At 38.6% G+C, this 12575-nt stretch overlaps 1 protein-coding gene across 11 annotated transcripts in view; it reads left to right on the top strand.

The window, feature by feature from the left end:
- Window positions 1–8164: 8164 nt before the first annotated feature.
- The window catches only part of wnk2 (WNK lysine deficient protein kinase 2), a 31525-nt gene continuing 27114 nt past the window's right edge, over window positions 8165–12575 (top strand). For 4 of the 11 annotated variants that reach the window (XM_037769999.1, XM_037769992.1, XM_037769983.1 and 1 more), the window contains exon 1: window positions 8165–10180. In XM_037769999.1, the coding sequence (XP_037625927.1) occupies window positions 9485–10180 (696 nt within the window). In that variant the 5' untranslated portion in view covers window positions 8165–9484. The remainder of the gene's footprint in view (window positions 10181–12575) is intronic. The other 7 variants (XM_037770026.1, XM_037770017.1, XM_037770009.1 and 4 more) reach the window with 3 other exon arrangements.

The following is a 12575-nucleotide window of genomic DNA, read 5'->3' as shown; positions in this document are numbered from 1 at the left end:
AGGCTGCTGCTCTCTAGAGAGGGTATTTATAGGGTTATTATTATTACTCACAGCTGAACTGAAACCATGATGTAATGTAAGAGTGGTTTCATTATAACTATATGTTACTCATTTGACAGACTCTCTACTGCCACCCTGCGTGTCAGTGCGGTATTACATGCTAGAGGGGCTCAGCTCTTACGCCGGGGCCACACAGCACGCATCATGGCCGCGTGACGGCAGCGTCACGTCGTGGCCGCGTCATGCCCACCTAGGGTGTTCACACTAGACGCGAGTTACCCACGTCTCGGGAGCGTCTCGGAGCTACCTGTCAGCTGTGTTTTTGCTGTTGCTGACAGCCCTTTCTTTCTACATAGAGTTTGCCTTTTAATGGCCATTTAACTTCATAATAAATGTGATTTATATTTATTTAAGACAAAAAAGGGTAAGAACTGTGTGGTAATTTGTAAATATTATTAAAAACAAGCAAATAAATTCATACATAAATATTAATATATAGCCCATATAAATCCCTCTTTTCTGTCAGTGAAGAGGGATATATATATAAATCCCTCTTCACTGACAGTGAGGAGGGATTTCTATGGGCTATATATATATATATATATATATAAATCCCTCTTCATTGACAGTGAAGAGGGATTTCTGTGGGCTATATATTAATACAAAAAAATAAATAAATACATTAGTAGTAAGAGAGAGCCTACAGCAATCCCTCTTCACTTTGACTGGCACAGTTTTAAACAACATTTCCAGGGGGTTTCGGGTTCCTGTTCTACAGCATTCCAGGTTGCAGCTTTTATCGAAAACGACTTAATTTACATCTGGGGCGGGACAGCAATTTACATTATAAATGCTGATGTTCCGACATCTCGGGCAACTTGAAGCTTTTCACCACCTTGTTGCTGAACTGCACCTTGATGGAGAAAAACACCTGAAGTATTTCAGAATGATAAATATAAGTAAAGTGTTTTTTTTTTTATTATTATAAAACAAAGCAAAATAAACAGTTTCGTTATTTGTTAACCTTTAGAAAACGAAAATTATTATTAAATATCTTTAAAAAAATTAAATAACACCTCTAAAAGAAAGAACAATAAGGTTACGTGGTGTTTGTTGAGAGAGAGAGAGAGAGAGAGAGAGAGAGAGGGAGAGAGAGAGAGAGAGAGAGGGAGAGAGAGAGAGAGAGAGAGCGAGAGAGGGAGAGAGAGAGAGAGAGAGAGAGCGCATCGAAAAATACTGCCCATCACCTGATGTTCTTAAAACCTATTAACCCAGTCTATTATATTTATAGCATATGTAGGGTTTCTGCTATGACTACTACAGTGTTTACAAAATTAAAAGCCTGTACTATATTAACTTGATGGAAACCTGCAAGTACACCACTGCTTTATTTAGAGTATTTCAGAATAAAAGCATTGTGTTAACGAATGCATGATTCTGTGCACTAAAAACGCTAGAGGCCTTTTATTTTGAAATCTAGATAGGAAGTGTAAAATATTGATGGTCAGTGACATATTCTACAGATGTCTAGACATGGAAACTGTAGTAATCTTGCTGGTATGATGTTCATATACTGCCAATAGATCACCTTCACCGTCTGTTGCTGCTGGGAGACGCAGCCGAGAGGTAAGCGGCTAGCGTGTAAAATAGGCGAGCCTTCTATTCTATAAAATAGACGCACGTCTGACGTGCGTCTGACGCGCGTCTGACGTGCGTCTCATGCGGGCAGTGTGTCCACTCTAACCTGTTAACATGGACGCCGAAATAAAAAACAACACGCGACGTTGCCGTCACGCGAGCATGAAGCGCGCTGTGTGCTCCAGGCTTTAGGGAGTAATTATTACTGATGGGAATTCCGGCTCTTTTTAGTGAGCCAGATCATTTGGCTCAGCTCACCAAGAAGAGCCGGATCCCAAACGGCTCTTCATTTTACCACTTTTTATAATTCAGCCAAATTTAGCGCTGTTTTAATTTTTGATTAGTATGTTTGCGCATATATCACTTAAAGGGACTGTTTGTAACTTTTTACACGTATAAATCTACCCGGTCGGGATCCCAGGCGCGCTCGCGTGTGTCTACGCTGTTCAGACCGCTCCTCTGCCTGCTTGTCTTCACTCACACACCACGCTCGTTCTCTCTCCACCTCACGTTCATGCGCGCTCACTCCACACTGCAGAAGAGTTAGTTTAGCTCTGAGAATATCTAGTGGAAGTTTGTGCAGAAATAACTGCTGCAGCTCCTCCAGACCAACAGAGGTTTCCCGTGTCTTGTGAAGTGACGGGGCTACACAGCGAGTTACGTTATCTTCTCCGACCAGGTGCTGGTGTCTCCCTGCAGGCGCAGTCGGGAGCGCTAACGTTTCTCTTCCTGCTGCAGCCTCGGCACCGACTCGCTTTTCCTGTTTCAGCCCCGGAGCCTGAGGCAGGAAAAACCAACACTAGGATCAGCAGTGATTCATGGAGAGACCTTCGTCTGGTCAGCTAACATTACTGCCAAGCAGGTGAAATATAGAGTGATATTGTGGTTTTAGCTGACGTGTGTCGCCTCACTGTTTTGAGTGATGCTCGTTCATGTCTATTTAGAGCGAGCAAGCACGAGCCTGACGCTGACTTTCGTTGACAAGCATTTCTGAAAGTTACAAATAGTCCCTTTAAATTATTCAATATAATTATACTAAACCTTATAATTTCCTGAATACCATAATTTTACATGCTGCTTCGTTTCCGACTGTCACTCATGTTGTCTGCTATTTGCGCACCGCACTCCTCTCTCTCTTTCTCTCCTCCTCTCCCTCCTGCTCTGTACCTGTAGACCGTCAGCGCCACTGAACCCAGCCCCTCCCTGCTTGATGGTATTCAATTCATTTTTATTTTTTTTTGTATAGCGTCAAATCACAACAGAAGTTATCTCAAGACGCTTTATATATAGAGCAGGTCTATGACCGTACACAATAGTTTAGAGACCCAACAGTATCCACCAAGCGCACTGTGGCCAGGAAAAACTCCCCGAATGAAACTATGAATGAAATCCTTGTCTGTCATCACCTGATTGGTCGCACGGATGTCATAAACACAATATTCAGTCACTTTCAGTGCATGGAGTGCCCGTGGCGCGGAGAAGATTGTCATATCATTCTGCCTTGAATTAAAAAAAAAAAAAAAACGGCTCTCGGATGGGAGCCGGCTCCCATCGTTCACTTGAAAGAGCCAGCTCTTTGAGCCAGCTCGTTCGCGACCGACACATCACTAGTAATTATAAAGCATGCTATCCACCCTATTCCTAGCCCCCATGATGCCTTGCGTGAGTTATCGCCTTAACTTCCCGTTTGTCGGGCTGCACGGTGGTGCATTGGTTAGCATGGGCGCCTCACAGCAAGAGGGTCGTAGGTTCGAATCCAGCTTGGGGCCCTTCTGTGTGTGGAGTTTGCATGTTCTCCCCGTGTTAGCAGCGTGGGTTTCCGGGTACTCCGGCTTCCTCCCACAGTCCAGAGACATGCAAGTTAGGTTAATTGTTGACTCTAAATTGCCCGTAGGTGTGTCTATGTGTCAGCCCTGCGATAGGCTGGCGACCTGTCCAGGGTGTATCCCGCCTTCGCCCAATGGCAGCTGGGATCGGCTCCAGCCCCTCAGCGACCCCTAACGGGATAAGCGGTTGCAGATGATGGATGATGAAGACTTCCGGCACGTTATGTCACTGAATCGTTTTTCCATGGTAACGCTACGCTAATTCAATTCAATTTATTTTATAGATATATATAGATAGATAGATAGATAGATATTAACTCTATTGGTCCCGAGGGAAATTCAAGTAAGGTAACTTACTGTGTTTTTTTTACAGTAAGTCACTTGTCAATTGCTACCAGTTAGTTACTGTGAATTTCACAGTAAGTTTCTTAGGAATTGAGGCTCAGGATGGCAAAGTCACCAAAGCTGACAAAGCAAGAAAACAGCAGCATCATCAAAGTCTTAACTGAAAAGTCTTATCCTTTGATGCAGTCATGTGTATCATCAGGAAATGAGTCTCAGGGTGGCCAGCCACCAATGAATGGTGGTTTGACATTGTAAACAGGCCCCCCAAGGCCTGACCGCACCCACCAAATGGTTCCTATTATTTCCTCTGTTTCCCTGGTGATCTGGGGAGGGTTGTCCTGTCCCTCAAAATTGACCCCATAAAATTTTAAACTGCCCCTTTAGGTTGATCCTTTGGAGAAAAAAGAATACTTTTGAGGCCGTAACCTCTCCATTCTTGTCTTTAGTATTTTGTTTCTTTCACATAAGATTTTATTATATTTTGGTAAAAAAAAAACAATAAAAGTTAGTTATGTGTCAAGCCTAAAACAAGCAGGAAATGTCAATATGGCCTTCTTAGCTCCATATCTGACCTGTTGGCCTATTGTTTAACTGCAATGGAAATTGAAAAATATATATATAAAAATATTTTTTAAATATATTATATTTTTTATTTATTCTCATTTGAACCTCCGCGGGGTGAATGCGCATCGGTAGATCCTCACGCTTCATGAAATGGCTGTATCCTACATTATTATAAACTATAGTTTATGGGTCATACACAGCTGCCTCACTCCCTCTTCCTCTCACCGCAGTTCTCATGCAGTTTGCTTCTCTAAAATCAGGTTTTCCTTGCCATTGTAGCGTGTTTTTGCGCTGCATAAAAACAAAAAGGAGGATTTCCGTACGAGCCGACGCACGGGGGAGGAGGGTGAGAACGAGGGTGCTGTAATTTATTGATACAATTTTCACATCCTTCAAAATCAGTAACCTTCATAATATAGCCAATGAGAGCGAATCATCTACCAGTCATTTTGTCAGAATGCCAGGGAAGAACTGGTTGTGTACTTATGTCCTTTAACCACAAGGTTGTCGATCCCCGGCTCCTACTGTCTGCATGTTAAAGTGTCCTTAAGCAATACACTAAACCCCTAGTTGCTCCCTGGGCGCTTTACAGCAGGCCACTGCTCCTAAAATGCTTAGGATAGGTTAAATGCAGAGGGGAAATTTCATGTACCTGTATATAACGATTCTAATAAAGTTTAAGTTTTTTTAAAACAATCAACTACCTTCAAATTTCCTTCGGAGAGGCCTTTTAAATTTGAAATACACAGGTCATCTCTTTGCTTTGTACAACCGGCGAGCATTTTGTTTTGCCTTTTACCTTAGATTTAATAGCGGGTCTATTTGCAGAGCACCGGAACAAAAACACTGACACATATCCAACAGTATGATAGTAATGATTGTGCATCATTGAAAGTTGTATTTTGAAATGATTTTCCGTAAGTGTCACTTTGACTAATTTAATGTGGCAATTCCTTGTTGACTAGAGGGCAGCAAACACTGGAGATTTTCAATACACAGATCAACATCTCCTAGAAGTAGACTCAGGAACTGTTCATACTTAAAAAATACATACATATATACATACAGGTATATAGGCTACATTATTCAGGCTAAACAACTGGTAAATAAAAATGGCCTGTTGGTAACTTGACCTTTGTATTTAAAATCACGACCTTTAACGTTCACCAGTGGTCACAGGTAGGAACTGCATCATAGATTTGTCAAGCCAGCACCATTGCAGACTTAATAACAGAAAAATACAATTATCAATATTGATTATATTCTTTAGCAGTATCAATAAGACATTTTTATGTTTATAACAGTATCTATATTTGTAATGTATACTTCATTATAAAACAATATAGCCCTGTATAAGGTAATGTGTTAAGAAAGTGTAGCCTACATGAACTATAAAAAGATTAATACATACCTCACTCTACAGTGTAGCATTGTGACTCACTAGTGAGGACAGTTGTGGATGATAGCAAGCCAGGGGCACAATTTTGATTTTTTTGTGACGTTTTCTGACTGACTTTATTATGACTTTTTTTCGCCATACTATACTGTGACTTTTTGACATAGTGACTTTTTTCGAAATAATATAATATGAGTTTTTTTCGACATATAATACTACACTTTTTGTTATTTTTTTTTTTTACATACTATACGATGACTTTCTAATTACTTTTTTCTACATACTATAGTATGACTTTTGGGACTTTTTCGACATACTATACCATGACTTTTTTATTACTTTTTTCGCCATACTATATTATGACTTTTCTTTTTTTTGACATACTATATTATGACTTTTTCCACTTTTTTTCGACATAGTATACTAAGACTTTTATCACTTTTATCGTCACACTATAATATTATTTTTTTCGACATACTATACTTTTACTTTTTTTCTGCATACTACACTATGACTTTTTCACTTTTTTTCGACATACTATTCTATCACTTTTTTATCACTTTTTTCTACATAAAAAATTATGACTTTTTTAATCACTTTTTTTTTTTACAAAATATAGTATGACTTTTTTCGACATACTATACTATGAATTTTTTATCACTTTTCTTGACATGACTTTTTTTCATGAAGTTTTTCTACATACTTTACTATGACTTTTTTTCAATAAATCTTTTGAAATAATATACTATGACTTTTTTTCATTACTTTTTTCGACATGCTATACTATGACTTTTTTTCATAACATTTTTCGACATACTTTACTATGAGTTTTTTTCATGAAATATTTCGAACTTACTATGCTATGACGTTTTGCATTACGTTTTTCGACAAACTATATTTTGACTTTTCATGAAATTTTTTCGACATTCTAAACTACGACTTTTTTCATGAAATTTATCGGAATACTTTACTATGACTTCTTTTCATTAAATTTATCGAAATACTTTACAATGATTTTTTTTCATGAAATCGTTCAACGTACTATACTTAGACTTTTTTCATGAAATTTTTCGACATACTATACTATGACTTTTTTCTTGAAATTTTTCAACAAACTATACTATGACTTTTTTTATGACATTTTTCGCTATACTATACTATTACGTTTTTTTCATGAAATTTCTCAACATAATATACAATGACTTTTTCTTCTGAAATTGTTCGACATACTATACTATGCCTTCTTTTCATGACATTTTTTCAACAAACTATAATATGACTTTTTTTTATAATTTTTGACGAAATAATATACTATGATTTTTTTTCGACATACTATACTATGACTTTTCTATCACTTTTTTCCGACGTACAATACTATGACTTTTTTGACATATTATAGTATGACTTTTTTATGACTTTTTTCTACATACTATACTATGACCTTTTTCGATATAGTATAATGTGACTTTTTTATCATTTTTTTCAACATACTGTACTATGAAGTTTTTATCACTTTATTCGACATACTATATTATGACTTTTTTTCGTTATAGTATAGTGTGACTTTTTTATCACTTTTTTTTGACATACTATACCATGAGTTTTTTCACTTTTTCCAACATACTATACTATGACTTTTTTTATGACTTTTTCCGACATACTATACAATGACTTTTTTCGACATACTATAATATGACTTTTTTAATTATTTTTTACAAAATAATATACTGTTTTTTTTCGACATACTATAGTATGACTTTTTTAATTATTTTTTTTCGACATACAGTACTATGAAGTTTTTATCACTTTTTTTGACATACTATATACTATGACTTTTTTTTATCACTTTGTTCGACGTACTATACTATGACTTTCTTCGATATATATACTGACATAAAAAATTTTGACATGCTGTACTATGACTTTTTTTCATGAAATTTTTTCGACATATTTTTCATGACATTTTTTTTTCATGAAATTCTTTGACATACTATAATTTTCATTTGTTTTTCATGAAATCTTTCGACATACTATACTATAACTTTTTTTCATGAAATTCTTTGACATACTTTAATTTGAATTTTTTTTCATGAGATATTTCGACATACTATACTATTACTTTTTTCATGACTATATATGTTTTGACTTCTTTTCATGAAAATTTTACAAAAATATTTTTTATGAAATTTTTCGACATACTACACTATGGCGTTTTTTTCACGTTATTTTTCAATATACTATACTATGACTTTTTTTCATGATTTTTTTTGACATACAATACTATGACTTTTTTTTCATGAAATTCTTTGACATACTATAATTTGACTTTTTTTTTCATGAAATATTTCGACATTTTTTTCATGACTATAAATATTGTGACTTCTTTTCATGAACATTTTTCGACACATTTTTAATGAAATTTTTCGACATACTACACTATGACCTTTTTTTAATATAGCTCTGGGAGGATTCTAAAATGAAAACACTGTAGCGTGCAGCGTGTTTCATGGAGAAATTCCAAATTCTAAATTCTAAATTCTAAAAATTCTTAAAATAACTGTTCTGTGCCTATATTCATCAGCCTCCCTGCACGGACTCCATGAGCATATTAAGATGGGGTCCGGTGCGTCTCATCCGGTACAGCCCAAAATTCCTATAGCAGCAGCGTCCCTTTATGGTTGGTAGGCTGACAGACAGACAGACATCTTCCTATTGGAAGCTGAGCGCGTCACAATGAGGGCGGGCCCACTGTGGAGTGGTCCAGATCAGATCCACACAGCCAGTGTGTGTGTGTGTGTGTCACAGGAGGGAGGCTGATGAGGGAGCCGCCTAAAAGCGTGCGGAGTTATTGGATACGTGTTGTTGCTAGGGGCGTGGGGGTTGTGCCGTGAAATATTCTAGTTTTCCCCCAAAAACCTTGAAAGAGATGAAATATATAGGAAGACAACAGTTGTATCACCTGGACCACAGATGCGCTGAGAGCTGAGAGAAACTGTGCCGCAGTGAGCATTATATGTGATAATAAGCGCGTCTCTGTCCAACCCTGCTGCTGCTCTTCTCTCCAGGACCACAGAGAGGAAACAAGTACATGCGAGGATAGTTAAAGGAACAATGCGGAGAAGCTGAGGTCACACTTCCTCGGAACTTATTCAGATTTTCACCCGGAACACCTGCTATATTCATTTGCACCACACAGAGCACCGGGTGGATGAGTCTCTACAGAGGAGATGATGATGATGATGATGACAGCTGCGCACTTGGGTCGTCTCGTGATGTGTCTTTGGAGGGATTAGTGCGCGGCACAGCCTCAACATCCTTCTTCTATTATCCACTATAGGCCGGAACAAATTACATTTTGTATAGTTTTTCGCTTATGCAATGTGGAGGGAACTGCTTGAGCTCATATAGGCTGAACTGGAAATGACATCAACTTGACTAGAGCTGTGTGCTGTATACTGCAGCAAGGTGGACACTAGGAGCAATGCGCGCATCCTCCTCCGAGCTGGACATCTTGTGGGGGTGCTCCTCTGTGTCCTAAACAAATCCATAAAGGCCATACATCCTGAGCTGAGGAACTGCGTCACTGCATGTTGCAGGTATAGGCAGCAAACTCTCCCACCACCACCGATGAGAGAGGAGCATCATGCTCATCATCATCCTCCTCCTCCTCTCTGCATAATGTCGCCGGTAAGTGCTTAACAATCTAGAGGAGGAGATGGATTCAAGCACAGATCCGCCACTTGGATCCACATTTTCCTCAGCACCTGATTTAGATTCGGACATTAATGCAAATGCACGTCGGCTTGTATACCAGAATGGGACGGATCATAATGTTAACATCCAGAAAGGAGCCAGTGACCCCAGCGCGTCCACAGACTACAGGGCGCTGGTCCGACAGAGGTTCATCCGGAGGAGTTTGTGGATGTCAGACTCTGAAGAGCAGCAGCAGCAGCAGCAGCAGCAGCAGCAGCAGGCAGTGGAGTCTGTCAGCATCAGCCAGGTGCCTCGCATTGACCTGCGGAGCATCCGGACGCGGGTTCTGCAGGTAACCCCTCACCTGAGCCTCCAGGAGACCTCCAGCACAGAGGAGGAGAAGAGGAGCCACCAGGTGGGACTGAAGGACAGCGAGCACACAGAGAGCGAGAGTGAGGAGGAGAAGAAGAGAGAAGACAGCAAGAGTCAAGTCGAGGAGCCAAAGGTAGAGGTGGAGGTTGAGGTTGCAACCTCGGATGTCACAGGTAAAGCAGGAAGTGACGAGAACGAAGAGGAACCCGGGATGAAGGCCGTGTCCACTTCACCTGGGGGGCGATTCCTCAAGTTTGACATTGAGCTGGGCCGAGGGTCCTTCAAGACCGTCTATAAAGGTCTGGACACCGAGACCTGGGTCGAAGTGGCGTGGTGTGAACTCCAGGTGGGTTCATTGATCAATTCATGTCCAACATTAATCAGCCAATGATGATAGGATTATTATATAGGACTGTTGTTTGATTAAACAAAATCAGCTTGTCGCTGTGCAGCCTCGTTCACAGGTCAATATTTGGTCCAGGGGATCCATGGAAGTTTTTATTGGACTTTATTAGTTGTAACCCCCAGAAGACATTCCACAAATGTGTACCATGATCTGCAAATATTTCACTATCCACAAACATGTATTTTTGTATATGTGTGTTGTGTAAAGTCACATCCACAAAAAAATACAGGGCGATTTTGCAAATACACATAACTTACTCTGTAAATACGTATTTTAAGGTTTACATGTAAAGTGATATTTACGCATTTGTGCATCTATTTCTACACGTGGAATGATATTTGCGCATTTGCAGATCGCTTCCTGTGCATTACAACTAATAAAGTCCAATAAAACTTCCATAGGGATCTTATTTATAGATGAGTTTCCCCAGAAAAACTAGTTTAATTACACTGTAACTTTATATAATAATGAATTTACATTGTTTAAATGACATTACCTGTTTACAGGCGCCTTAACATCTTCAAGTCCAACATAAATCAGCCAATGATGATAGGATTATTATATCCTCCTGGGAACCGAGCAAAACAAGAGTCTTCCAATTACTTTTTTATGCGTGATTTCCTTCCTATTTAGGGTTTGAAGAAAATCTTACAATTTAGGCTTTTTAAAATTTATTTTTTTATTTTACAGCATGTCCACTGTAGTGGACCACGGGACCATTTCAGTGTGAGAAGACAAAAACAAATGAACAGATTATGGCCGTAGAGTGATATTAAACCACGAATACATTCAACTTGATTAAAAAAAACATGCCATATCACTGGAAAGCCCATGATGTCCTCTTTACAATACACCAGGGGTTGATAGAGTAGGTCAAAAGAGTAAAACGATATGCATGTGGACAAAATGTCCACTACAGAGGACACATGTCAATGGGCTGGGTCTCAGGAGGATAGAGGACTGTTGTTTGATTTAGACAATCAGTTTGTCAGTGTGCTGCCTCGTGCACAAGTCAATATTTGGTCAAGGGGATCTTTCTAGATGAGTTTCCCCAGAAAACTAGTTTAATTACACTGTAACTTCATATATGTGAAGTTGAAACAGTGAGATGTGCATATTTATTTTATGATCATCTAACCATCATATCTATATAACAAACTCTCAGGCCAGGCTCTCTCAGGTATATACGCCTATATATTGTTAATGAATGGTCCATGTCAATTTACATTTTTTAAATGACATTACCTGTTTACAGGTGCCTTAACATCTAAGAGTGAATATGGATTATTGTCAGATTATTCTGTGTATTATTAGGTTTATTTCATGGCTTAAAGCTGAAGTATAGGCGAAATTGGAGCAAATATGATTTAAAAAAAGTTATTTTTATAAAACGGTTGCTATATTGTGACAGTAGTACATGAAACATGACCTGTGATTGGTCAAAGTCTCCCGTCACGGGCTAGATTTTCTAAAGCCTGAAAACAGAGCCATGATAAGTTGTAGATGTCTAGTTTTCTCTCAGAACACTTGAATTACAATATGCTGAAAGGTTATTATGGATTTTTTGCCCAATGATGCCAAACATATATACTGCCTACTGCCACTTTAGTTGTGTTCTTCCCCTCTTACTAGATTCAGCCAGTTCAGGAGCAGGGTCAAATTGATGCAGCAGTTACACACATTTATGTTTCTTTCATATTGATGATATGGATTTTTATCAACAGAATAGTTCTCTTCCATTATTTTTATAATCTCATATTGCTGAAGTGTTATGCTGTACAGCACCCAGGTGAGATAGTGTGTTACCTCATTCTATTTCCATAATGATCTCGTTAACGAGCCATCACTGAAGTATTTGTTCTCTGGGGAACTGAGGAAAAGTACCATTCAGAGTATTGTTTCAGTGAAGAGCGAGGAAGAAAAGGCTGTCAGCCATTTAGCTTTTTACTTTTTTTTTTCATTGCACCAGCTTCCCCTCTCACAATTCTTGCCTAAATATTTCCATCATTTAGTTTTTTGTCCCCCAATTAATAACATGTCTGTATTCTACTTTTCCGCAGTATACTTTATTTAATTATAATCAAATTAAATCAAAGTTATTCTGCTTGAGTACCTAAACAAAATTCTAATGCACCGTGTCAGCAAGTGAACTGTGTACACTTTAATGAGTCCACATTTTATCACGGGGCTAATATAAACACACAGTCTCATAGCAGAGACGGCTTACTGTATCACTAATCTGTGTATGTGGTAATCTAATGATCAGTTTAGATGCTATCCATGTGATATACAGATTAGCCTGTAGACAGACCTGTAGACGGCGGATGCCCTTTCA

Source organism: Sebastes umbrosus, chromosome 1 (genome assembly GCF_015220745.1).
Source record: "Sebastes umbrosus isolate fSebUmb1 chromosome 1, fSebUmb1.pri, whole genome shotgun sequence".
NCBI classification, from domain to species: Eukaryota; Metazoa; Chordata; class Actinopteri; order Perciformes; family Sebastidae; genus Sebastes; species Sebastes umbrosus.
Note: the sequence above shows the minus strand (reverse complement) of the source record. Positions and strands in the feature narration are given on the sequence as shown.